This window comes from Anopheles coluzzii, chromosome 3, assembly GCF_943734685.1.
Source record: "Anopheles coluzzii chromosome 3, AcolN3, whole genome shotgun sequence".
NCBI classification, from domain to species: Eukaryota; Metazoa; Arthropoda; class Insecta; order Diptera; family Culicidae; genus Anopheles; species Anopheles coluzzii.
The window spans coordinates 80,200,403-80,228,205 of record NC_064671.1 but is presented as its reverse complement, the minus strand read 5'-3'; the positions used below and the strand labels follow the sequence as shown (position 1 = coordinate 80,228,205).

General features: G+C 43.4%; 1 protein-coding gene across 9 annotated transcripts in view; it reads left to right on the top strand.

The window, feature by feature from the left end:
- Positions 1–27,803, top strand: part of LOC120957438 (fat-like cadherin-related tumor suppressor homolog) — a 258,528-nt gene that overhangs the window by 134,896 nt on the left and 95,829 nt on the right. For 8 of the 9 annotated variants that reach the window (XM_049609724.1, XM_049609728.1, XM_049609727.1 and 5 more), the window contains one exon: positions 22,615–23,590. In XM_049609724.1, coding sequence (XP_049465681.1) covers positions 22,658–23,590 — 933 coding nt within the window. In that variant the 5' untranslated portion in view covers positions 22,615–22,657. Of the gene's footprint in view, positions 1–12,669; positions 12,749–14,078; positions 14,346–22,614; positions 23,591–27,803 lie in introns of those variants that run through there. The other variant, XM_049609729.1, reaches the window with a different exon arrangement.

Genomic DNA, 27,803 nt, shown 5'->3' with positions numbered 1-27,803 from the left:
ACCGTGCACACATGCCCATCTACACAACCCACCCTTCCAACGTCCCGAACAACCCGTTTCGCAATGACTAATCGAACCACCTCCAGCTCTAATATCTAATCCCGTGCGAGCGAAAACTTACTACGGTGACTTTTCGTGTTTGCGGTTGCCCGTTCAGTCCCGGCGTCCCGACCAAAAGTCACCGGCGTCAGCAAACTCTGACTGGCTCGGCATTACGTGACACGGAATTGAGTTTGGTGCGGAATTAATTCCATTCCATGCAGTGTGGAGAGGGGGGAGGGTTAAATGGCACATTGGAAAAGCGTGGCAAATAATATCACTTGCCGCGCACGGAATATTCATAGATCACACACCATCTCCCTCAGAGCCACACAAAACGGTATGTTTAATTTATTGGCATAAGTCGGTGGGATGGTACCGACGGTGCTGAACTCTCTGTTCGCTAAGAACCGGAAAATGATTTCTTCTCGTTTTTGGAAAAGCGTTTTCCACACCTTTGCAGCCCGGTGTGTACGGGGATCCGGGTACCGCGGGTACGTTTCGGTATGGGTGTGCTTGCTAATGCTAGTTTGTTCCTGTGGTTTGACTAACAAATTGAAGGGATTTAGCGTTTGCGGGTAGTTTGTGTGTGTGTGTGTCGGTGTGTGTTGGGTGGTAAGTGAAAAGCTTCTTGTGGGTGGAAAGCAGCTTAATGGAATAGAAAGAGCAGCCTTTTGGTGCGCTGACATGCCGTGTGGTGACTTTTCGTAGGCATTTACATTTTCAGCAGATCTATCCAAGATACTGAAGGATTGAATAGGTCTTTTCATGTCTTCTCTTAGATAGTCAAAAAATAAATTTTATGCGTTATATTAAGTAAAACCTTTATAAGTCAATGCATAAGTTGAATAGGACACCAACAAGTCGTATTTATGTTCTTGTAGATCAACTAAAATTCGGATAAATACTGTTTCTGGACCGAGTTTGGATTGGTTTAAGTTCCAGGTTACAAACTGGATAGAATTGGTACTATTCCGTATAATTTAAGCTATTTTCGAAATCATTTTCAAACTGAAATAAGTTCAGCAATAGTTACAAATTGATAACGGACTTGACACTAATCATAGCAGTGAGATTCGTTGTATGCTAAAACAGATTATGCTAGTAATATCTTATCTTATCTAAATTCTTAAGTGTGATAAAAATGATATCATGTGATGCGTTTTCCGTAATATAAGAAGCTTGAGCATATGACGTTATTTTACAAAAAGATTAATGGATCATAAGATTTAACACAAAAAATCATGCCATTCGCTTGAGCAGGTTATCCATTTTATTAAGTTGCATCAGAAATCGGGAGTACAACATCCGATGTCAGTCAAGGTCCGTTCATACCACTTATACTTGTAGGCTTAGTTGAAACTGTTCTGCAAAAGATATGAAAAATGCAGCAGATGTCTCCATTTTGATTTTGTATGTTCTGATACTGTCATTGCCACCAAATTTTGGCACTAGGGCATACATTTTTGACATTGTGCATCAATGTTTGCTTCTAAGGCATAACATTTTGATTTCAATGTACTTATGTTTGTCTGTAAGTCATAAATTTTTGAACTTTTATAAGGACGATGATAATTTTACAAGACAATTGAGAAGATTTTTGATATTTCAGTTGAATTTTGCGACAGGCGTAAGAATATTTTTGAATCTCTTCTGATACGAATATAGATTTTTAGTACATTCTATATAGAATACCAGAAGATCTTTCAACTTGGAATGTAACGATCACTCAACGCTCACGCTTTTATTTAGCAAGGTTGTTAAAGTAACCAACAAAGTCTTCACAAAATGGCCATTATTTACTCGCGTTGGTTTGCCATTCTCTTCCAATAAATGAAACGTTAATTGAATTAAGAGCAGTTGCATTGGTTTTCATAAACCATTCCTTCCATCGGAGTCGAAACCTTTCTCGGTGGGAATTCCTGAGTCAGAAAGCTTGACCTCGCGCCAACTTAATTAAGCAAATAATTTGCTCAAGCATTACACTCATTGGACATCGGTCCTACTACCCACCGCAATGTCGGCAAGGAGCATGTGCTTCGCCAACGGTCCATCGCAAGAATGGAGGAGCAATGCGTCATAAATAGTCAGTCGGAGAACAGTCCCAAAGAGGGCATGCGGCTGACGCAAGGGACATTATTGATGCACTCTTTTAGGACGAAGAAAGCGGGACTTAATTTAGCTGGACATTGTGCACATTGTGGTGGAGAATAATTCAAACGCAAAGTCAATTGATAAGTCAAGCGTAAACAATTTATAAAGCTATGCAGTATTATTTGAATATCTCGCACTGGTAAAAGAGCCACCGAAAGAAAAAGGAAAATATGGCTGGAACTATTTAATCACAGCTGCATGCTGAATTTATTAGAAGACGTTCATCCGACTGCACACTTCATGAAAGCTACAGCATACGGCTCTTAACATATCATCCCATCGTTTGATTTCCAGACAGCTTCATTAAATGGGTTGATGGTAATCCCCGATCCCGGGCTTCCTTCTCCCAGCCTCTTGATTGCAAATGCATGTAAATTGAGTGCAATGGCGGCCAGATACATTCAAATAAGTACGGATCGTTTAACATACGATTTAGCATAGATTAGGTGCCCGGTACGGTCGACGCCTCGGTACCGCACTGGTGGCACCGGAGAGGTGTAAATCTCTGTTGCGCTTGCATTCCTTCGCTCGCTCCCGACCAGCGTTAGCTATGTGCAGTGTACCGCACGTTGCTCGATGCCTCTTCCCGGTTGGGCCCCCCCGCTAACGGAGACGAACAGTATTTGCATTTTGAGAAATGCTCGCCTAAGTAGCATCCGGCAGCTAAATCCGATGAATGGGAGAAAGTCTGGAATGTGTCGACCGTGGTGACACTTTTCTACGTGGTTTTTCCCTATCGTCCTGCTCCATTTTTCTCCGTGAATGTGTGTGTATGTATGTGGCGGCACTCATCCATGCTCACTTTTTTTCCCCCTCCACTTGCAACAGTATGCACATTCCCGGTGGAACATTTATCATGCTCAAAAGGCGCCATCTGATGGCACGGTTTCACTTCTCGCCGTGCAAGCCCCCTTTCACCCATCACCGTCATCATCATCATCGTCCTCATCATCCGTTTGTCTACAAGCTTTGTCGCCGTCGTCGTTGTCGTCTAACCTTTCGCATGCAAAATATGCCACCTCTTAGTGCACAATGGGATTTGGTGAAATGAACACAAATCGTTGTAACAAAACGCAGAACCAAACGCAAAACCACAATCTGTAGCTTTTCCGTTCAATTAAGCTTTCACCCCCAGCAAACGAGCAAACCCGAAGAACTAGCCTGGAGTGGGGATGCTGTTTTTCTCTGAGCCGTCGTTCTGTTTCAGCATTTGCAGTTCGGGCTGCGGAAGGAAAACGGGCAAGGAAACTCTCCGGAGATATTTTGCTATGGTCGATTTGAAAGAAACACTCGTTTTTATAAGCTTCCCTTGCCCTTGCCCAAAAAGGGACTCTGGTCAACCCGTGGCGTGTAGTTGTTGGGAGTGGTTACTGTAACGTATTCGGTTTAGCCTTTGGACAGGATGATTAATAGATGGGTTCCTCTGATTTTGAAGATGAGGCAACGCCTGGACGCAGATGAACCTTCCACAGCTGTGGCGAAACTGTGGCGGTTAGATAACGTTTGGTGCTTATGTGTCATATTGTTAAGATAAATGATAATTCTTGTTTGCGTTTGTTTGTGTGGTTCTTCATTAATTCAATTATAGCGCATTGGGGAAGTGCATTAATTCAGGTATTGATTGTGATCTTGAATGAAGAAGCTTTACAACTCATTAGTAATTTATTGTAAATAAATATATCTCATCTGCTTGTGTAAGAAAGGAATGATATGCTCCGATACAGGCATGGTTCATGGTAGCATGGTAGCCTAAAAGAACAGAAAACAACATTAATTCTCGCAATGAAACATGATTGAATAAATTGGAATGATTTATTCGATACTCTAGACGAAATTTACAGTGCAATTCACTAGTTTGTTCTTATAACAAATTATTGTATGCCGAGAATCATATGAAGCGCATGAAATGATGCCGAATGAAAAAATACATTCAATTATTATAACGGCTGCTTTAAAACTATTTCAAGCAAGAAAACGAAACAATAAATATTGCAAGCTTTCCATTGTCCTCTTAAAAGATACATTTCTGCTGTCCTGGAACGTTAATAAATGCTAGGTTATCAAGTAATAAAGTTATGTCGTTTGTTCATATCAAACACATGCATGACCTAACTTAACAGTTAGCAAAAAAAAAAAAATCTTCTTCGGTCAGCACTGCCAATACTAACTTCGCTTCTACAGTTTTAGGGCTCAGCCTGCCAATGCGACATCTGTTGAAAAATGCATTCCACCAACCAAAGGCCTGCTGCTGTGAGCGTACCGCGTTCTGCTTGATGGCATGAATATTTCGCGCCAAATCAACGATGTCTCACTTTTGGGACAGCTCGCGCATGGAACTACTGAAGCGACAGAAACCGATACGGCCACTGTGCGCTGTATGGCAACCCACCAGTGCCAGAGCCGTTGCAAAATGGGGTTCAATTCTGCAGTGAACGGATGCGTGCTGTAGAATTGCTCACGACAGGGCTATTTCCCAAGCTCAGTGCCTGCTGACGACGAGCCGACAGGACGCGGATCCGGTTCGAAGGACCAAAAATGCATCCCTCAAAACCAGCTGGCGCACCATATTGCGGTCAAATTGGAACCGGGCGCTTTGAATTGTCATTTTTCTGCGCTATCCCGCGGATCACCCCCCGCTTTGCACTGCTTTTGGTGCACATTGCTCCAGCGTGCGCTGGTGTCAGTTGCGGAATCCGAATCCCCACGGCCGTCTACCCACTGCAGAGATCGCACCGGCCGGTAATATACACGGCCTGATGGATGACATCGGAGTATGTTGGTGGTTTGAGATAGTCTTTCGGTGTCTTTTTTGTGTGTATCCTGCAAAGGGAGCACAGGATCTATTTGCGTTCGAGGAACTCGCTTCTGGTTGTGCTGGCAGTCTCCAGTGGAAGCTTTTGTTCAGCTGTGGTCCAATAAATACGTCATATATCTCACGGATGATAGATACGACCGTTGAGCTGAGCTGATGGAGAGTGAGTGCTGGATAAACATGAAGCTTAAGGTTTAATACTTCAAAATACACGAACATATCTATTTCAAAACATTCTCAACATGGTGAGTACATACAGCAAAATGGTCCACATTCGTGTTGTTAAACTTAAAATTTCTCCAAAAATACGCAACTGAAATGCAAAAAAATACCGATTCCAAAAACCGCATTTTCAAGCCTGCGTAATCCTGTTCCATTACTTTGCCCAAACACATGTTTACATGCTTTACTGTGCACTTGACAATCACCGGTAATGCACTGAGTAATAATGCACAGCACGACACCACTGCACAGAAAATTGCAATAAAAAGAGTGCACTACCACTTGCTAGAGACGGTGCACTTCAGGTTACTTGATCCTGTTCCGGACCCGCCGGGATAACTTGACGCGGGCATCATAATCCTTTCCCGGGCGCTCGCTTCCCGGCGATGCTGTAGTATCATCATCCTGTAAAATAAATCAACATCAGTGCCGCATCAAGTGCCAATGATAAGTGGCAACAGTGGCAGATCTGAGCGGTTGCATCCTGAGAGTACAGAGTATATTTGTGTGTGCGCGCGCGTGTGTGTGCTCTCTATACGGTGGAAAATGTATACATTTTAAAAATGCATACGACCATCGGTACAAGCTGCGTTTTTCTTTTTCGAATGGCAGCGGTTGCGCCCACCACTTCAATGAATGTGTGGTGGCTTCTTTTTTCATTTTTTTTCCTCTCATTTCAATCTTTTATTCCTTTGCTAAATCCCGCTTATGCGAAGGGGGTAGCATTACCGACCGGGGCTGCACGTGTGTTTGAGAAGTGGGGAAACGGGAAGGTTTACTATTGTGGCAATAAATGCAACTCATTCACCCGGTCGGATACATCCATTCGGAAATGTTTTGCATACAGCATTGCATCAGAAGAACGTTACGATTTCTTTCTGTATTTTGCTTGGGTTTTCGTTTGGTTTTGTGTTTTTTTCTTCTTCCATTCGGTGGTCTGCAGTGGTTTGATAGGTAGTGGGTGGAAAGGGTTGGGGTTGTGTATCTGTGTAAATGTTTATTCCTTACCATGTTGCATGCTGGTGTTGCTTCATGTTTATGAGTTGTAAAGGATCTAGGGAAACGCACTTGAAATAAGCGAGGCAATAGAACAAGCATGGCTTCTTCAGCGTGGCATTACATTGTAATCATGTACAAATTATCATTCGATTTGAAAAATCTAAACAGTTTGAAGAATTTTAAATGCTAAGTAGAAATTTAGAAAATATCTCCAAGTTACAGCAAATACTGAAAATGGAAAACATTTAACTATAAACGCCTGAACGCAGCACGTGTGCAAGACACCCAGAGCTACGACCCTTGAGCTCTACCCCGAACCGCTATTAACTGCAAAGAGCGTACTGAGCTACATTTAACGCGTGAAGTTCCGTTGATTGACCGCGGAGCGACCTAGAGCATGTGGATTTGTTATTGAGTAAACGTCCTCTTCTCCATGAAAAGAGCCTCTTTACCTAAACACTTGAAACAACCACTCGGAGAGCGGTGCCTTCATGTTTTGGTTGAAATATATGTACCTAAATATTAGTTATTTGTTTGACACATAAGATCAGGATCGTATTTCAGGTCCTTGTTGATGGCCAAGTGTTGTTTGCTGAATTACTGTTTGCTTTGCTATCAACCTTGTTGCTCATAAGATTATGAGTTTGCTACATGATTTAAAAATGTGCTCATGAATAAATTTATGGGTGGATAGAACCCTTATTAAAGCAAGCGACACTAAGTTTTATTTTCCAGAATTTATCATTTTACACTTTGAACATACTTAACGTTATCTGGAATTCCTTAACTTTTGTTGAATTCAATTCCATTGGATCAGCATGTAAAATTCATAATTGAAACTGCAGGTGGAGCAGTCATTTCTCCGCACACTTATCAATCCGCATCGCCCGATAGCTCACAAGGGGTGGAATTGAAAAGACACGGACCGAAACTTCCTCCCGCACGTGTGGGTAATGATGCACTACGGTAGTTACAACCACTCCTGAAAAGAAAGTTGTTATTCCGCATGTAAGCGCACATACCATTTCCGCTCTTTCGACCGGCTTCCCTTTCGCATCTCGGAGCGGGATTTTCCCATTTTTCCCCGTGTGAGTGAGAGATTTAAACCGGGGAATGTTGGGGTGCATTCTCTATTTTTCACCTATCACGAAAGGCCACAGGATTGCCCTTTTCTTCCATTTTTGCAGGAAGGATGAGCGGCGAGTGTGTGTGGCAAAGCGTTCCTCAGAATCCTCAGACTTTTCTTTCCACTGTCTCCCGCGCGGGCGAAAGCAACAGAGCGCGATGGATGAAGATGTGTACAGAGATGCCTGTGTCCCCGGCCCCGGAGAGCTCGCAAAGCATTTCGGTGCACATGTGCTCCCTACCCAAGGCTGCCTGCCAAGCTCCAGGCAGTGTTTGCATACAGCTGTCCAAAGCGCGGCAGCCCTTCATACAATCGTACATGGTGCGCTACCATAAATACAATTTGCACCAAGCATGAGCCTCGAGAATGGTGGAGGCGAGCTGTTTGGCTACAAGAAGCTGCAACTGCGCCGTGCACGAGCGCTTTTGGGCGAAGGAAAACGGCAAGTCGCAAGAAAACCGCCGGATTGTTGCAATCCGTGTGTTGGTCTGCCCACTTAGTTGTGGAAGTTCCATCCTATTCTTTGCTTCTTTTTTTCTCGACATTGTGTGCAAGCGCCATGTGCCATCCTTGACCTGGAACACTTGCTTTCACACACACATATACACGCCTCCTTGCATGTAACCTGTCAGGAAAATGTAGATGCCCATTCCTACTCTGTGCTGGGGGAAGACCACCATAGCTGAGAAGCTCGCGGATGCAATGATAGGAAGTGCATTAGCATGTTTCCGGTGCCAGTTTCCTTTTACCTGTTTTTTTATTCTTCCTTTTCCTACCACACGTACACACACACACATACAAGTCGAAGGTGGTTGAAAAATGTGTGGAGCACAAACCTCGCCACCTCACGCCATTGATGGTCAGGCGAGATTCTTTTTTCCTTTGCCAATCCCAACACTGGCCTGCGGCTCGGTTTGCACCGTTGTATCCGTAGTTTGATAGAACCAGATGTTTGTGCCCCCCCACTGGTGTATGTGTGTGTGTTTCCCTGGTCCGGTGCGGGAGGGGGACGAGGGTTCAAAGAATTCCAACCCACAATCCGGAAGGCGAGTGCGATGCTTATCCGATCCACTACCAACTGCGTCCGACTTTCCTCCGCTTTTGGAAAAACAGTATTTATTTTTCCGATTCGATCTCTCGAGTGGCCTCGCTCGAGAAGCAGAGCTGTTTGAAGCAGAAGAATGTGCGTGGTGCAATGCTACACACACAGTTGTAGCACTCCCATGCAGTGGATGCCCGCTGTGGAAATGCTTCAAGTTGAGTTTTTAAAAGCGACGACCCCCATACACGCTGCTTCGAACTGGCCTTGGTTGAGTGGCTTTCCATTTGCATGCAGTGTCAGTGAAGAACGATCGATCGGGGTGATCCAGAATGGACAGGGGCACACTTAGAGTTTCACAGATAAGGATGGAGTTTTTTTTCTTCCTTCGTTTGGTGTTCTGTTGTCGATTGCAAAACGGGATGGCGATGAGGCTTGAATGGTGGGAATTTGACGGCTGTGTGACTATGGCGGTACGTGTATGTTTATGTCGCCTGTTTTTTGGATGATGATAGGGTTTGAAGGCTCATCTGAAAACTTGTATATCTTCTAAAATTGGTGTCTGTGTGTTATATTTTTGATATAGGAAGAACAAATTGTCGTTTTTTTTATATGAATATAACATATTCACTTGGAGTTATCGTGAGCTAATGCTTTGCTTACGAGTTTATGAAAACTCTGGAGCATTATCGGTCAACATCTTCTTCTATTTGGCGTAACGTCCTACGCGGATATGCCGGCCTATGCAGCTTTTCGAGACTTCATTCATCACCACGCAGCCGGATAGTCTACGGGGGACGGTCTATTCTAGGCTTGAAACAAACATGTTATTGAGTCGTTCGAGTTGACGACTGTACCACGGGACCACCCCATCGGTCATCATCATAAAAGGTTATTAAGCTTATTAACTGATCTTGATTCTCCAATAACATGTCAATTCAAAATCCTTATGCAGGAATGTTAAATCTAACAAGAATCTTGAAGTTTAAGATCACATTTCAACTCAGGATTGGGAATTCAGGATCTTCTAGAAACTCAAAAGGAGATGAGAATTTTGAAATTTCCATATTGGGTGGAATAACTAAGATCCAGCTTCAGACTAAACGACACTAGTTACTTGTGTGTCTATCAGAACTGCCTTAAAGCAATTTAAAATGAAATTTCTATCTAATAACACGGAACAACATACGAAACTGTAAAGAAGTCGAAAAGTACACCTAATCACATGCTACCATGTATGCGAAGATCAAACTGTAGCATGCATTCTTGCCTCTTCGCATTTGACAGCTTTGGTAACAGTAATTAAACATGGAATTGGTTCAAATATAAAAATTAATACCTGGGTTTTGGGGAGAAGCTACACCAACCTAGAATCGAGATCAATCGGAAGTCATTCAATATCCTGTCACACGTATATTTGTTTGTCCACAGAACGTGTAATTACTTCCGCCATTCAAGAAACCTTCCATCGACCGAAATTAAAGTAAATTTCTCCTTTGGAGAGTCAATCCAACTGACATTAGATATCATCGTGATCAAATTTCACGCTTAGTGTAAATAAAGAAATCCCATCCCCACTAAGATGCTGGCTTTTGTGCCTCGTCATTCCATTCCATCAATGAACTTGATATGTCTTAATTTTGTGTGTGTGTGTGTAAATCCGATACATAAACATATGTCTCTACAACTTTGAATTCCGTTGTTTTTTTTTTGTCGACTGGAAGGTGTTTATAAAACTGCCGTAAGGGGGCCCCAATCTTAAACCACATTATTGCTACCGTCAGCGTAATCAACCAACAGTACTCCGAAAATAACGAAAGGAAAAAAACAGCTCCAACCATCGAATCGGTCACTTGAACTGCCACTAGTGAGGCACTCGTTCAACTCGTAACGCGTTTTTTTACGGTTCCATTGCCCTTTTGGTCGTGAAGTGCTTTTCATTACAAAGTTGCTGTTGCTGTTCGAAATTTGATTCCTAAAACCGTACAGCGCTACACGCAAACCGACCCGATCCCGATCATACCCCGGCCGTTGCAGTTGCATACTAATCTTGCGCTGATGTTTATTTTGTTCCCGTTGGCTTGCGCTTGTCCTCGATCGCTCGTTTCGTTTCCTTATCTTCAACGGGGAGTGGTGGCCCGGTGTGCTTCTTCATCCCCGGAGGAGTATGTTTTGGAGTTTATCTTATCTTAGTTGTTTTTTTTCCTCTCTCCTGTATGTGTTTGTGTCTGTGAATGTGTTTCGAATGGTGGCTGGTTGCGTTTGTTTCCACTCATGGAGGCGGCAACTGCTGGAGAAGAGGGTTACCGTGTTTCTAAACAAAATCTCGAATTAAATAGAGCACGCGAGTTTTTCGGGCACATCGCATGAATCTGGAACACCAATGGACGTTGAAGGAAGGGAAAGCGAAAGTGAATAAAAGAACTACCCATCAAAAATGAACAATCTTGTTTGAATGCTCATCTGCGCCCATGTAAGCTGTGAGCAGGGGCATCGAACACTGATCGGGGAGGAGATTGGTTTGGGGTGATCAATAAAAATGACAATGGTATGCTCAAGCATTAGCATTCGGGAGTCTCGGCAAATGGGGCTGGGACAAAACAGTTACAAAGAAGGTTCGGATACGTGTAAAATGTGAAGATTCCTATCATTCAATTGCATTATAAATAAGTTTGATAAAGTTGATATATTTTTTTGGTTCAACATATATTCCATATTTTAAGGTAAAAAAGGCAAAAAGGCTTAAAAGAAGTTTCCATTTTTCGATTATATATTGGAAGTTTAATGTTGTTGAAAATGAAACACATTGCTGTTGTTAGTGATGTTTAACCGTACCATCATTTGCAGGTTTTGTGATGTGTACATCAAAATCTAAAAAATATATGTTTTTATAACCCCAATGTCTATCACCAGTTAAGTTTAATGTACAATAGCTATTAAACGGACATGAAGCATGTTACATCTTAACAATTATCAACATTCTAATGCTTAATTTATCACAAACTCCATTATTTGACTTCTTACATAAATTAGTCTGCGTTCAAATTTATGTTTTATCTTTTGGGAAGACTGCTTCAATTGTATCTTATTTCTCTGCATTGATCAACATTAAGAGGAATTTCATTAGGAGGAAGATGGACTCAAAAAGGGACTTGGAGCTGATTAAAGTCTCACAAAAAAATCGTGTTTTCAGTTCTATTCGTCTTCATATTAACACTTTGACCGCCGGCCTGACGTCACAGTTTTTGAGTGAGCACGTAGCGCATGGCAAGAGAGCGATGAGAGCGACAGTTTCTCGTGCAATTGTTATCACTCTTTTGTTTCATTGCGATAAGCGGCGTAGCACATGTCGTTCTCGTTCTCTCTTTCCTACCTCTTTCGTTCTCAAGAGATTTACTGAGCGTCAGATGCAAAGCTGAACGGCGAGCAAAACCGTCATGCGAATTTATATGACACGGCGCTTAACGTGTTAAGAGGCTTTTTAAATAAATAAAATCGATCAAATTATTGTTTCTCTCATAAGATTACAAGGTACATTATAAAATATATATAATCTACCTTACATTTGTATCCTCCGTTTTTGGTTCGTCTGTGAGTTTAACTTCCAAAATTTGCATATTGATGATTCGTTTATTGAATTTGAATCCAATCTAATAATTGTAGAAATCAAATTGAATTGAAAAAAGAAATTGCTTTCCAAAATACAATCGAACAGATTGAAACCCTCTAATTTGCCTCTAATTTTCATAATGTAAGATGGCATACGAAAGGAAAGCAGAAAAAAACCCTCAACCCGCACATCATAGAAAACAACTCCCCCCCCCCGGTTGGCGCACTAAACAAACCCGGTAGGAAATGCGCCCCTACGCATCGCGGGCGCTTGTTGATAATTTTTGCTGACCTGCAGTGAACCGATCACAGCAGCAGTCCGCACCGTAAGTCTGCGCCACCGAGTCACAATCGTTTTAAAGATTTCGCCTACCTTCTGCCTTGCCGATCGGCCGCCGTAGAGAAGCGGGTTCTGGTAGCAGGACAGAAAGGTACGAAAGGGAGGCGGAAAAGGACGGGAGAGAAAAAAACAACAAAGCCCTATGTTGCCCTATGCTATACCGCCAGCGACGGGCATACAAAGCACTTACGCACACAGCCACAAACACACACAGACAGCGTATACAAGCGACAGTGCATTTAAAACCCGCTCACCAACACACGCGCTAGCCGGCCAGCACCGTGGTGGCGGCTCTGTTCGCGTCCCGTTTCCGCACGCAACATTAGTTCGCTGCTCGCGGTCGCTTACGGCGAAGGTCTTTCTCGGCGGACGCGCGCTTCTTTATGCTGGCGAAGATCTGTTTCGAGTGTGTGTTTTTTTGGTTTTTTCTCTCGCTCTCTTGTTTTGTGTGGTGAATCTGCATTTTAAGTGTTGGTTGTTCACGCAGAGATCAAAGAGTGAAACTATTTCAATTAATTGCGGGTGCGCATTTTTCGAAGGAAAGGGCATCGGGTAAAAGTGGCTTTCGTGTAGGTGTTAAAGGTGGCCATTGCATTGCAGGTCGTTTCGGTGGTGCTGGTTGCAATTTTGCATCGAAGAAACCCCTTCTTCCCGCTGTCTGTGGCTGTGGCTTGGTGTATCTTTTTGAAGTGTTCTATTGTGTTTTAGTGCTGTAACGTCAGCGTTACATTTAATTTATGCCTGAAATTAAATTCCCGGTTGCATTTCGAAACGGGCCAAAACGTGTTTGATCCATCTTCCATTTTTCCTGGAATTTAGCCAGCACAAAACAGCACAAAACGAGGCAGCAGCAGCTGCATTGCTGGCAAATTGATGCTGTATGTGTATCCGTCTGTCCGCCGTCCCGCTCACTCACGCACGCCATTCTATCCAGCCTCCAATCGAGCTGTTGCGTTTACGGGGCCCGCTCGAAGAGTCGAAGATCGAACGCGTGTGTCGGCGGCAGCGGTGTGTTGGTGTGTTGGTGTGTGTGCTGGTAGGCTGCATGTGGTTTACGCAGTCGCCCAGTATACCCAGTTTATGCTCTCTTGTGCGTCAGTGTGTGTGTGTGTGAGTGTGTCTTTGCGCTTTATGTTGCACGAGCAAAACCGGATTATGCTGCACCGTAAAGTGTTGTTGCTGTATGTGTGCGTTTGAGAGTGTTGGAAAGGTGTATAAAAAAGAGAGAGAGCGCGGGCACAGGTAGTGCAAGGGAGAGGGAAGGGTTTTTGTGTGTCTCGTCCGCAATACTGTCGACCCACGGGTGCGTGTTGAAGTTTTTTTTTTGTTTTTGTTTACCGAAATTTCCAGTTCCGAAACAGATGTTTCTTGCTGCGGTGTGTCCCGGGAGCCGCTTCCCATTTCATGTTTTTGGGATCAATCGTTGAATGAATGTTAAATGCGGAAAACAGGGTTTTTTTTAATGTTTAATTAAAGTGTTACCACGGGCACGGAAGGAAGCCGATAACGAGCTGGTTGATTGAAATTTTTGCAGCTTAACCGAGAGCGCCCCTCTGTGGAGTGAATTTTAAAGTGAATGGGAGGAATAGAGTACAAAAAAAACAAAATAAAGAAGCCCTTTTAATGCCCTTTCAAATTGAACCCGTTGCGTTTGTATTAGTGTGGTGCCGTTTTTTATCGAAATTGTGATTGTTTTACCTAAAATCGTGCATTTTCTTGTCGCCATTATCTCGCAAAGGTGCTTGTTAAAATAAAAAGGTGTTTGAAAGTGTGTCTGTGTCTGTGTGATTGTGCCTTCTTTCAGTCCGCTTTGTGGTCACCGCGAAGTGTTTGTCAAATAGAAATTGCTATCGGAAGCGTGTGTGTACTGGTGGTCGGAATCGGTTGTGGCTTTCCTCTTCAGAGAGGTCCAGTTTAGTCTTCATCTTAAGCGCTGCTTCAAACACCACCACCGTCGAAGAGTTTCTGAAGGCGTTGATAAAGTGGGCCAAGCGCACTTCAAGAGGTAACGAATGCAACCGGGTCGGGTAGCTTAGGAAAGCATTGTGGGAAGCGATTAATTATTTCTACAGGTTCCAGTGATGGTCAAAATTGAAGAATTGGGAAAACATAAATTCTAAAAAAAGATGGATCTCGCATCGCTGAATTGTTTATGTTTACGTGCGAGCTGTGTGCATCTGGTGCATTCTGCGTCTAACTGCGACTAACAGAAAGTGCATATTAATCTTTAAACGGTAAACACTCACTCGAGCGTGTGTATGAGCAGTGATGTTCCAGTTGCTTGAGCAGCGAATGTTGTGGTGGAGGGTTTAAAGTCGTCTTCTAAAAGATGTGTGTCTTTGACTGACAGTTGAAATGGTAGCAAAAATAACCCCACACCATATGTTGTTTCATCCAAACGGGTGCAACCATTTGGAACGATAGAAACAATAAATTCGTTTTCATTCAGTTTCACTTTACTGGGTACGTGTATGTGATCGTTTGGGAGCGTAAATTTGGCCCAGTATGTCAGCAGATGTTTAAGTTTTAAAGTTTGATCGCGTTCGAAGGACCATTTCTTTGATTGATTCTGCTCAGTTGAACTCGAGTGTTAATGGGTTTTTTTCGATGCAAATGTGTTTAGATCCTTATGAATGAAATATTGAAGGACAAAACAGACAATAGATATAAATGCTTCAACTGTAGGAGCACGTAGGTTAACCGAAGCTAGATGGACCGGGAGCTTTACAATCATTACAACTCAACCGTATATGATCGAGATGATATGTTGGGAGCAAAACTAACATCTTTAGTCGGTGTTGCCATTCTTTTAAATTTGTTAAGCCTTCTGACGTGAAAATGAACATTGAAAATTATTGAGTAGACTTATTTAATTACTTGATAAGGCTCAATTCCGATACAGGGTTTTCGAGCATTATATAGACATGTTCAGCGAGTTGTAGATTCGTTCAGGCATATAATAGACTATTTCAGCGAGATATAGAATTGTTCGGATGTAGGTGTAGACATGTTCAGCGATTCTGTAGAGCTGTCATTTGTTTTGTTTACACACTGTGCCGCAGGGTTCAATTTTTCATTCTTAAAAGTCCTAAAAGTAGCTAATAATCATTCATAATAATCATCAATCAAAGCTGTTTAATACATTAATTAGTTGAAAAAAGCATATTTTTTCGAAAACCGTTTGTTTACCTTCTGATGAGAATGATACAGGGTTTTCAATGATATTATTGACATGTTCAGCGAGTTGTTAATTCGTTCGGGCATATAATTGACACTTTCAGCGAGATATTGAATTGTTCGTAAGCAGGCGTTGACAAGTTCAGCAATTCTGTAGTGTTGTCATTTGTTTTGTTTACACACTGTGCCGCAGGGTTCAATTTTTCATTCTGAAAAGTCCTAAAAGTAGCTAATAATCATTCCCCAAGCTGTTTAATTCATGAATTAGTTAAAACAAACATATTTTTACGAAAACCGTTTGTTTACCTTCTGATGAGAATGATCCAAGCTCCAGTCCAAGGGGTACGAAAGTGACAGCTCTATAATATCGCCGAACTTGTCAACGCCTGCTTCCGAACAATTCAATATCTCGCTGAAAGTGTCAATTATATGCCCGAACGAATCAACAACTCGCTGAACACGACAATAATATCATTGAAAACCCTGTACAACTTGCAGTCCAAGGGGTACGAAAGTGACAGCTCTACAGTATAACCGAACATGTCTACACCTACATCCGAACAATTCTATATCTCGCTGAAAGAGTCTATTATATGCCTGAACGAATCTACAACTCGCTGAACATGTCTATATAATCCTCGAAAACCCTGTAATACATCAACCACCCAAGGCCTCAGACGATAAAGTTTTCTTGTTTATGACTTATGCAATACATTTACTTTATTGTAAATACAGGGTTTCCCACGATTTAATGGTCAGTTCCCATGATTTTTTGATGCGTTCTCACGATTTTTTGATCGTATCCCATAGATTTTTGGTTCGTTCCCATAATTTATTGGTATTTTTCGATTGAATATCAATAAAATTGGACCAAAAAATTCTGGGAAACGGCCACAAAATCGTGGGAACGCACCAAAAAAATATGGGAACTCACCTAAATTGATGGGAACCAACCAATAAATCGTGGGAAACCCTTTAAGATATTAATATAATATCATGGCTCAATATTGAAGAAAAATTGACATAGAAATTGAAAGATGCAAACAGTCTTTTAGGTCCTGTTAACTGTGGAAATCGGTGAACCGGCAAACGATTGTACCTTTCAACTTCCTATGATCGACATTCTTCTATATATTGTTAATGAAATGCACAATTTTCCTATTTTTTTGTGGTGAATTATTATTGTCACAAAAACGAATAATAAGCAGATTGGCAATTAAGTTTTCCGAATAGCCCTTATAATAATCCATCTAGCATCTCTTCAAATTTTTCTCACGTTGCTGAACAGTTCCTTAGCAGTTCATTGTCCACGTCGTAGGGCCGGCCCGTATCATTTCGCCATTCACAACTTTTGTCGCCAAACGCCCGCTTCCTGCTATTGATGGTGAATCGCTTTCTACAGCATTTTGTAAGCGTTCCAAAATACTGTGCGGCTACTTTTTCCGTCATCTTCTTTTCTTCTACTTTTTCCTCTTTCCTCATTTCCTCCAGCGGGAAGCCCTTGACAGCAATAATGGTTACGAAACCACTTCCCACCGTTGTTGTCCATTGTAGTGCCCCCACGGTTTATGCTAAATGGTCAACCAATTTTATCTGGACAATCTTTTCCTTTCGGACCACATCCCTCCCCGTGCTTTCCTCCTTAGAAAAGTGTGATTTTCCAACCGCTTAATGCAGAAAAAAAACATCCTTTTTGCTTGTGGTTTGTGACAAAAGTAAGCGGGAAAGTGGCCGTGAAAATAGGTTCTCAAACAGCTAACCACGATGCACGAGGCGTCTGCCAGGGGGGAAGAGGCGGTGTTGCGGTGCGAACGGATAGCGGAAGACGGATAGCCAATCATGGGGACGCACTTTATTTGCTAGTAGCACCTTTTGCTGCAGTGTGTACACCCTCGTCGAGATGATCGATTTGTGTTTCTTGCGGTCTACAAAAAAAAGGTTGGGTTTTTACGGTCAATCGAGTTTAAAAGTTTTGAAAGGTGTTTTTTCTTCTTTATGAAGTTTTTACAACATTTGTTGATAACTGTGATAGCTAAATGGTTTTAAAAGAAGGAAAGAAGGTTTCGAATCTAAATGTGTTGATAATGTTTCAATAATACTGATATTCGAGGTCTATTTTCTATAATTTCTTTCGCTGTATTTATTTATTTTTTGGTGTATGATATAACTGTTTTCGTTGATTTGTTCATTTTTTTATTTTACACCTTTTTGTTTCCAATTTTTGCTATTTATGGTTTGTCTTATCTTCTTTCTATATTGTTTTTTGTTGTTCAATCTCATTTTGTGCTGCTTTGTTTAAATTATGTGTTTTAAATATTGTTCTCATAAATTTTGTACTAAAATTCCTTTCTCTACTTTTCTCTGTTCAATTCATCCAACAATGGGCTTTAAAACAATGTCTTCAACAATTGCTTTGCACCGCTTGACTTTTGCTTTTAAAAATGTATAGGTCTTTCATTTTCTCTCCACGCAACACGAGCAGAAAACTTAACGAAAACATCTGATTTTGCTTTCGCTGCCAAAGTTTTCCAGCTGTCGTCGAACTGCTTCCGCTTCCGCCTAGCTCCCTATCATAGCCGCGGGTTCGACTTCTTCCGCCCTGTCAGCCGGAAGATGAAGATGTGTCAGCAAAGTGCTCATCTGACCAAAACAAAAACAAAGAAAAAAAAAGTACGCCCCACGGACAAAGTATGACACATTTGAAGACCGCTTAGTAGCACGCGTAGCAATGGAAGGAGGGAAAAAAGAATCAAACCCCTCGCTACATAATCTTCACAAGTACTCGTTGTTATTTGATGCCACGACATGGAACGTGTCGTTTGGCCGCTACCGGACGGCGGGTAGTAGGGTCGATGAAAACGGGAAAACATAAAATAGAACACGAAACATGAAGCAGTTCAATTGCAGACAGGCTCTCGAAAGCAAAGTTGCAACACAACCGTTGTTGGAAGACGACGACGACCAGATCCAGGGCGAGGGAAATAAAAATCTGCTCCCTAGAAGCTGTGACAATTTATCATCCATCCATCCATCCAGCACAACCGGCTACCGGTGCCTCGTGTGTGTGGTCCCGGCAGCATAGGTCAAATTGGTTGCGATTGTTTTTGCTCCCGTTGCGCTCGAGCACACCAAGGGCGCTCCTCCGAATGCCTTGCCCCCGTTGCCAAAGAACAGCAAAAGTGCAAAATGTTTTGCAAAAGTTGAGGCCAGTTGTTTTTCACTCGCTTTGCGGCGCATGGTTGTTTTACCGCTTTCCGCTTAGTGGCTTGTGACGTGTGTGTGTCCTGTGCTCCGTTATCGGTACACCAAAAAGGAAGAAAAATAAAATCAAATTCCGTATCGTTTGCTCATCGGGGACACAACCGGCACAAGTGGACCAAGATTGATAAATTCTCATGCAGCAATAGGAATCGCAATAGGAAAAAGGTTGCCTAAATGTATTCACCGATCGCTCCGGCTCCAGAAATCGAATTGGGTGCATTTTCATTTGATCCCAATTTTAACGTTCCCCCCCAACTTCCTTGCTCACTCCAAACGGGAACGCAAGGAGTAAGGCATACGAAAAAACAAGTTAAAAAATAAAACATCTTGTCCTGGTTTGCTTGTTGGGAGGGACTTTCTCGTCCACTGGCAAACGATCGTTACAAATATGATTTGGAATCGATCTGTGCCAAGCATTGTTCTCGTTGGTTTGAATTCGGGTTTCCTTCTCTCATGGGAGTGTTATCCGCTTTTCGCTGTGTTGAATACAATGAAATCAAACTCACACATACACAGGTCCAGGCATGTATTCGGTTACATATGACATTTTTGCGACACTGTGTTTCTCTCCAGCATAACTCGATAGTTCCTCACACACACACACACACACACATACCGGCTTGGTGGGCACGAACACACGAGAGGGTTTTTTTTGTTGCGGATGCCGGCCCGGAAAAATATATATATGCGATTACGAGGATAACATAATAAAGAAATATATTTGTGATAATAAAATCGCCCAAGGGTGCCTTGGGCCTGGACCTGGTGGGTTTGGGTCGGCTGGCTCGTACACAGGCACGGTTACAGTATTGGTTCTCACACATGGGGAAACTTTTTCCCTTATCATTCCATTCTGCTTTGTAATACAGTGGCACAAAGTGTAAGAGAGAGTGGTCAAAATAGAAAAATAGAGACAGAGTGGTCAACATAATTTATGACACATTAGTAAATATTTTCATGAGAAGTAGAAAGTTCATTTAATTTGTGTTGATAATATTAGCGAAGCAGAGTTGTGATGATGGTTTGTTGTAACTAAAGCTAAAACAAAACATTAAAATATCCTTTCATTGTTTTGCATGCGTTTGTTATTAATTCGCGTTTACTATTTAAATAAAACCTTAATAAGCAACATTTGATGAACATGTTGCATACATTTAGGCGTTTTCCCATATTCATTTGGCATGTTTCAAGTTGATTTTGTTAGAGGATAGTGTTTAATTCAATTCTTTTTCGATAATTTTAAACAATAAAAACACTTCTAGTTCTAGCTATCGACTCTTGGAATGTGAACTGGTGACAGTTTTGACTATGGGTATTTTTATTATATCGTTACTACATAAACTTTTGACTTATAGGTTATTTTCAACGGCATTAAATACGATACCCATTGTTATCTAACAAAAATAAAATAAATCATACAATAATGAAAGAGCACGTCCCTCTCTCTCTGCCAGTCCCACAGTGCACACACACACACACGATCCGTGGGGGAAAAGTTTTGCTGTACAGCTTCGTCATCGATAGACGGCAAAACCGCCCGGACTTATCATGCACGTTTTCTATCTAGCGCTAACTGGACACTTTCATGGACCCGATAGCCACGGTGTTCGAATGTTTTACGCTGTGCCTTATCTTGCACGGTGCCTGTTAAAAAAAGAAAAACTGCAAAAATCTCCAAAGAATAGCTCACATACACACACAGATCAGTAAAAAAGGATCCGATAAGTGTATGACACGGTCGCTTTTCATTTCTACGGGACAAAGATAGTCCACCTATCGCTGAACAGAGCGGGGGAGGGGGAGGGGGGGAAACATACATATCGACACACTCACAAAAGGCTCACACACACAAGAAAAAGGAAACCCCGAATTACGATGTGCTCTTCCTCGCTCCCCTTCCACGTTCTCGTTAGTTTCGTGTACCGTGTCCCTCAAACATAATCATGATGATATTTCTTCCCACTACTGTTCCTCTCCCTCCACACCCTCCCCCCCCCTCCCTCACCGAAAGGCAAAGACGTTCGATCGAGATCGTGCGCTCACGTCCTTGGGCGCCTGGTTTGGTCACGCGTCCGTGTAACCTCTCATCCTTTGGTGTTTTTTTTGGTACGGAATGTGATGGTGATGGTCAGGGAGACATAATTTATGTCCTACGCTGTCTTCCCCGTTCCACCGCCCCATGCAAGACGATCGTGCGACATCGATAAGGAGTGGATTTAGCTTGCTCTCGAATTATTGAATGTGGGATATTTTTGGAGTGAATTCAGTCTGTGTTGGAGCGCGCTTGGACGCTTGTTATCCTGATGCGCCTGCCCGGGTGCTCTGGTACTCGTTAGCCCTGATTAAGGCACGCGCGCCCCCCGGCCGATGGGGTCGATATGTGGATCGATTTGATTTTCGTAAAAAAAAACATGCGGACGACATTGTTCCCTTCAGGCGACTGGTCAAAGCAAAGCTGAAGAGAACATTAAGAAATAATAGCGCTAAAGTCCTTGCTCAATCGTGTGCTTTTTATATGAGCAAACACATACCACATCCTCCCGGAACGTGTTCGTTTATAGCCCACAACCCCAAATGGATGACAGTGCGCGCGGGACTGGAACACTCTATGCGATCCAATTGCTAAGGAAAGCATTCGTTTACATTCATGTATTCTGCGTGTGTTTCCGGGCTGCCCCCAACGTGATCCCCGCACAGAGAATGCTGAGAATGAAAGTTAATTTGATTGCTGGCACGGGGGGGAGTTTCGGGGAGTTTTTATCTGGCGCCCCTAAAGTAGAACCGATTGAATTGATTTAAAGCAAACAATCAGCTCCACCCTTTTTTTTTGCTTTAATTTCTGCAGAATTGATGTCCCATTTTGCAAGAAAAACCGGAGGAAATGTAAAAGTTTTGCTTGTGCACACGCAGCATCAAAAATTGATTTTATCTTCCTTCTCGAAACTGGCCGAAATCCAGATGGTTTTTTTTTCCCGGGAAATGTAAAAATAAAATGTTGAAATCCTAATTATTGCATTTGATCCGTGCTAGAGCTCAAACTGAACGGACGAATGAAACATTTCCTTCCATGCCGAATCCTACCACATAACCACTTTATGGGTAACGAAACATTTCAATTTCCAAGTGCCCAGAATCAGCAGTCGGATGATTCCCGTCAAATGTGCTACTCCGAATTTGCCCTCAGTGTGTGTGTGCGTGATTTTTTGTGCGCCGTAATCGTTTAGCGGTAATGGGTCGAGATAAAATTTCCTTCCCTCGTAAACACACACAGTACGTACACGTACCGTGAGATTAGCTTCCCCCGGTATTCCCGGTCGTTAAAGTACCCGTGCCGTTAAAGTGGGCGACATTTTCCCGCTTAACCACGTGGAATAATAAACCTCGCACAGGGAGTTCATCTCACGTCTCAGACCGTGTGAGAGCGAGACGCGTTTTTTGTCCTGTTGTTTGCTCATTCAAGATAAGAGATTTCATTCATCAATTTTCCTCAATCAAGGATGCGTGGGATGGCGGCAGTGTGCGGTCCACAAATAGAGAAATGGTGACATCTTCGATAGCTGACCTCCCTGGTCCCCAATCTTACTGATCGCTACTGACGTGTGCGTCGTCTGATGTAATTCCACCGATCAAATTTTCGGTCCCTGCGTCGGGTGCGAAGAATAGGATGTTTCCCCCTCGAGGATGCTATTTCCATTGCCACGCATCCTCCACGCGATATGACGATGGTGGATAATGGGATTTGGAAGTTGCTTTCCTTTTGGGGCAGAACTTTTCCTGATGTGTGTTACTAATGCTGTTTTTCTCTGCTCTTTCATTCTCTCCCTCCCTCCCCATAGATGCTCTGCTGACGTTCGAAGATGAGTTAACGGTTAGCTGAAGATGATACCGGGTGTGGGCGGAGTGCCACGAGCGCGGTTACTTGCACTTCTCCTCCTAGCGCTGGTGGAAGTGATAGCGCGCGCTCTAGGCGACCCCGCTCCCTACATCGCCGGCAGCAGCAGCAGCAGCAGCAGCAGCACTTTCCTTGATGCTGTTGTTGGTGGTGGTGCCGTAAGCACTACTAGCAATGACGTTACGTCCGAACCGGTCCGCCATCAGCGTTCGGCATCGGGCCGGGCGGCGCAACCACCACCGTACAGCTTTCACTTTGCCCACGCGGTGTACAATGTGTCGATACCGGAGAACAGCGTCATCAAGACGTACGCGGTGCAGCCGCCGAACGAGCCGCGCATGGGCCTGCACGTGACGCCCGATCTGGAGGTGCGGTACAAGATAGTGGCGGGCGATAAGGACCGCTTCTTCAAGGCGGAAGAGCGCGCGGTCGGCGATTTTGTGTTTCTTGCGATCCGCCTGCGCACCAACAACATTGTGCTGAATCGCGAGAAGGGTGACAGCTACCGGCTGGAGGTGAAGGCGACCGGGACGCGCCGGGAAGGGAAAAGTCGCACCACGCTCGAGGCGGACACGACGATCGATGTGCGGGTGCTGGATGCGAACGATCTGAGCCCACTGTTCTACCCGACCGAGTATGCGGTCGCGATAACGGAGGATACGCCGCTGCACAAAAGCATCCTGCACGTGGTGGCCGAGGATGCCGACCTGGGGCTGAACGGCGAGATCTACTACAGCATCCTGGACGAGACGGAGCAGTTCGCGGTCCACCCGACGACGGGCGTGATAACGCTGACGCGGCCGCTCCGGTTCGCGGAACGGGCGCTGCACGAGCTGACGGTGGTGGCGAACGATCGGGGCATTGGATCAACGAGCCGGAATCAGGCGAGCAAGGCGCGGGTGAAAATTAAGGTTCTGCAGGTAAGTTGCGATTACAAGACGATGATTATTAGAATCTATTTGATGTACGCATTTGTCTATCTTATGGCTGGAACCAGTGATGCAAAATGTCATGAGCAGTACGAAAACAATGCTTGATGAGCTTGATGCTCATTGCTGATACTCAATGAAAGTTCGTCATGACATGTTGAACGCGACGTGCGAGTGCTTGAGTCAAACGCGATACTCTGACTGACAAGTCGGGCTTAACGCCATCACAAGCATAAGCATGACTTTTTCTGGATGTGAACAGTGTTAGCCAAAGCCACTGTTTCAGTGACCAACACTCATGACTGAAACGAAGCTCAAATCAGATTACATAAACTACTGAGATGATCAGAGGTGAGACTCAAATAGTTGGTGGAATCACATGCTTGATGACATTTTTTTAGCACCCAACTTGATTTATGAGTGATTAGTTCTTGATCAATCACTTGGTCACGACATTTTCTGTCGGTGATAATCACGACATTCTTGGAATATACTTGGCATGGTTTCTCGCTCTGTCAGGTTTGATGGTCTCATATTGTTTTTCGGAACCACTCGCACGCACTGCATATCTCTCATGACTATCGTGATGATCACCGAATGAAAATGTCGCGATCAAGTGACTGCCCAAGACTTGGTTGCACAAAATGTCACCAAGCATGTGATGGCTGCACCAACTGTTTGAGTCTCACCTCTGATCATCGCAGTAGAGCTCGTGACTTTGACATTATTTAGTATTCATTCGAAATTTGCCATGACTCTGTCAGTGACATTTTGTAGAACTGATCATAGTAAAAAAGTCATGACATAATGACTGACCAAAAATGTCATGAAACATGTATTGGTCACACCAATCGTTTTGAGTATCACCTCTGGTCGTCACAATTGAGTACGTGACGCAGATATAGATTTTGTTTCAGTCAATTTTTTTATGACATTGACAGTGACATTTTGCAGCACTGGTTGGAACCTTCTCAAATGGAGAAAATCTTAGTAAAATGTTATAATTCACATATGAAATAACTTTCGACTTTCGTTGTTTCCTGCTCGTATATTCGAGTAACTATACTATCTTTGGAGCGCATGAATTGCCTTATTTGAGAACTGACCGTGACTCAATAGTAATTCCATCTCTAAATTCACAAACGGCCAGGCGCCATTATAAGAATACCTACAAAATAATCCACTCCATCAGCCTGCTTGCGCGCGATGTGGGATGCGTTAAATTAAATAATTATTCTCCAATTTCAAACCAAATGTGCCACAGTACAAAAGGTGCCGCCACCGCGGTACGGGATGTACATAAATCGCAGCTCAATTATTTATTGTCCCATCGGGAATACTAAATTAGGATCAAACCGTTTTCTCTCCTCGTCCCATTAGCCATATTTTGTCATTGGCAGTTATCTCCATTTGGCGACCACATTTGGGGGCGAAGCATTTAATTTGCAGCTTAAATTTTTGCTTTATTTTCCTTCCATATTATTGCAGCCCACTGAAAAGAGGTTATTTTGCTTTCCCCCAAGGAGATATGCCCTAAAAACCTCTCTCTTGCTGAATGGTTGTTGTTTTCTTTTTTTCTTCGATACGAACGTTTTGTATGAGTGAATCAATAAAATAATTGAAAATATTGCCCCATCATACAACGAAGCGTGGTTGCGTGTTGCCGAAATGTCGATGGGTGGCATGAAATATTACCCAGCCTTGTGTTGGTCAATATTTTAAGCTGGATTTGCATTTACGGCAGGGTTGTTGGCGCCGCTGTTTTTTTTTTTTTTTAATAGAGAAGAGAGTAGTTTGTAACAAAATATATCCTCGGACATTGCAGCAAAGCCAGTTCTTGCCAGTAGTTAATATTTTAATCTAAAAATATGCTATATTTCTGATTTTGAAAATGATTTGCCATAAAGTTGTAATTTTTAAACAGAAATCCTGGACAGATTAAGTTCTTTCAAAACATTTGAAACCATAAACATAAACTAGGAGAGGAACTCTGAATGTTTGGCAATATATTCTGCTCCACAATCAAGAGGAATTCCTGTTTAAATAACATTCCATAAACTATTTCTGTCCTTCGGCAAATAATAATTACTATTTCGTTGTGGAATTTAGAGCATCGCTGGGTTCCTTGCAGCAGCCATCGAAATAAGGGCTCATATTTTAATGAAAGATATGTCCCACTTAGAAAACGGGAACAGCTCTGTTTTCCATCTCCTTGTTAAAGTGACATTTTCTCCTCTTCCAAGTTTTGGCATTTACAAAATGCCTTCAAGAATGCTACTACCGCACAGTTTTTTTTTTTGCTGTATGTTGGGGTAAGCATTGCATCATAACCAACCTATACCGAAAAAACATACTCGCAACAGAGAGTTTCATGAAATGGGTCATGCCAATATCTCTGCTGACGCTCGGTACACTGGACCCATTTCAGAAAAGGAGCAACCGTCGGACAGACGGACTCCCATTTTGCTGTGTGTCGCTGTGCATTGCAATGCTCGAAAGATGAAAGGAATTTCAATATTAATGTTGCCCTGCGCTGATAATCGCTTAGGGCAGCCTGGAAGGATGAAAGAGGGAAGCGAAGGCGGGAGCATAAGGGCTGACCTTTTTCCCGGGTTATTGGTCCACCCGTTCCATTACTGTCACCCGATCGATACCGAGCGCTCTGGACATTGTTGGATAGACACACACGCACACACACACTGGTTGCTGGTGGGTGTTGGGAGATTCAGTTCTGTGCAGTCTTCGGGCGATGCTGTTGTCAGAGTTTTCACCCATTACGGAACGATCGCACATAACGGAGAAGCTGTCCGTCTATGCGTTGACTGTTGTGGTGCTAAATGTTTCGAAATGCAAGGTGTTTTTTCGGCTTGTCTTTCGGTTCGTTTGTGTAGCACAGTGGAGCAATGAACAGAGCAAGAATGCTTTAATAGCACCTTTGTACGGTGCCGTCACCACAATAGCTGCAGGAATACTTACTGCCAAGTGAACACAGCATTCCATCTCGCTGTAGTGTGCACTGGAATGTACAGTAATTATTATTATTGTCAAAAATATTCACTTAAAATCGGTATCCGCGCCACCGGAGGGAGACGATTCGCCTGCTACTGTACATCGGCTGACGTCAAAAGCTCATCATACATTCCAATGCGCAAGGGCACCCAAATTGAGGCGGGACATGCGGGGAACAAAAAACCGCACCAAAATTTTTGGGTCATTCCCGGGTCGGTCAGGCTAACCCGACGAACTAACGCGAGAAAAAAGTGGTGGTCCCTTTTTCTCCTGGGAACGTTTGCACAAACCCCGCATATGTTGGGTGCTCGGAGGTTTCATCGCTCGAACGACCGTCACAACCTCAACCGATACCGCCACAACGCCCATCTTTATACCTCCGTTGGTTTCCATTGGCCTACGCGGTATGGGAATTTGTACAGGGACTACAAAAAAAACCCCGGTCTACTGTCCCATTGTGTGATAAACGGTTCACCAGCGTAGGCACGCACCTCTCAACTGTGCAGTGCCTTGGAGCGGTGGTTCTTGCGGGAGATAGAATAAGGAATCTTTTTATTTTATTTTTTTCGTATCGCTCCGATGCCATCAGTGCATTTCAGCCCAGCATCCTGCAGGCGGCGCACTAGTTTGTGATGGTAAGAGATTTTTTTCGCTGATGCGAGTGCCCGTTTGTATGCGAATTTTACATTTTTGTGATTCTCAACGAGAACGGCACCAAATAGTGATGGGTAAAGCTGGCAAAAATACGGAGTCGACTCCGATCAGATTTTGAAAACTTCGGAATTGACTGCGGAAGGTAGGTCCGTACAGCACTATCCGAGGTAGTTTGGAAACGCCTGAAGTCATCCGGAATCGCCCAGAGTTGTCCGGAGTTAGGCGGAGTCAACCGGAGTCATCTGGATTGGGAGTCGTCCGGAATGGGTGTCGTCAAGAGTCGGAGTAGTTCGGAATTGACAGGACTCGTTTCATTCATTCTGGAGTCATCTCCAGACGAATCTGACCCACTCCGGAAGGTAGGTCCGCCTAGTATGCGGAGAAGTTTGGAATCGTCTAGAGCTGTCCAAAATCTTCCGGCGTCGTCAGGAGTCAGTCGGAGTCAATCGGAGTCGTCCAGAATTGACCATACTCCGAGCGACTCTGTATGACTCCAACTTCGGACTCCGGATGACTCCGGATTACTCCGTATGACCATGGA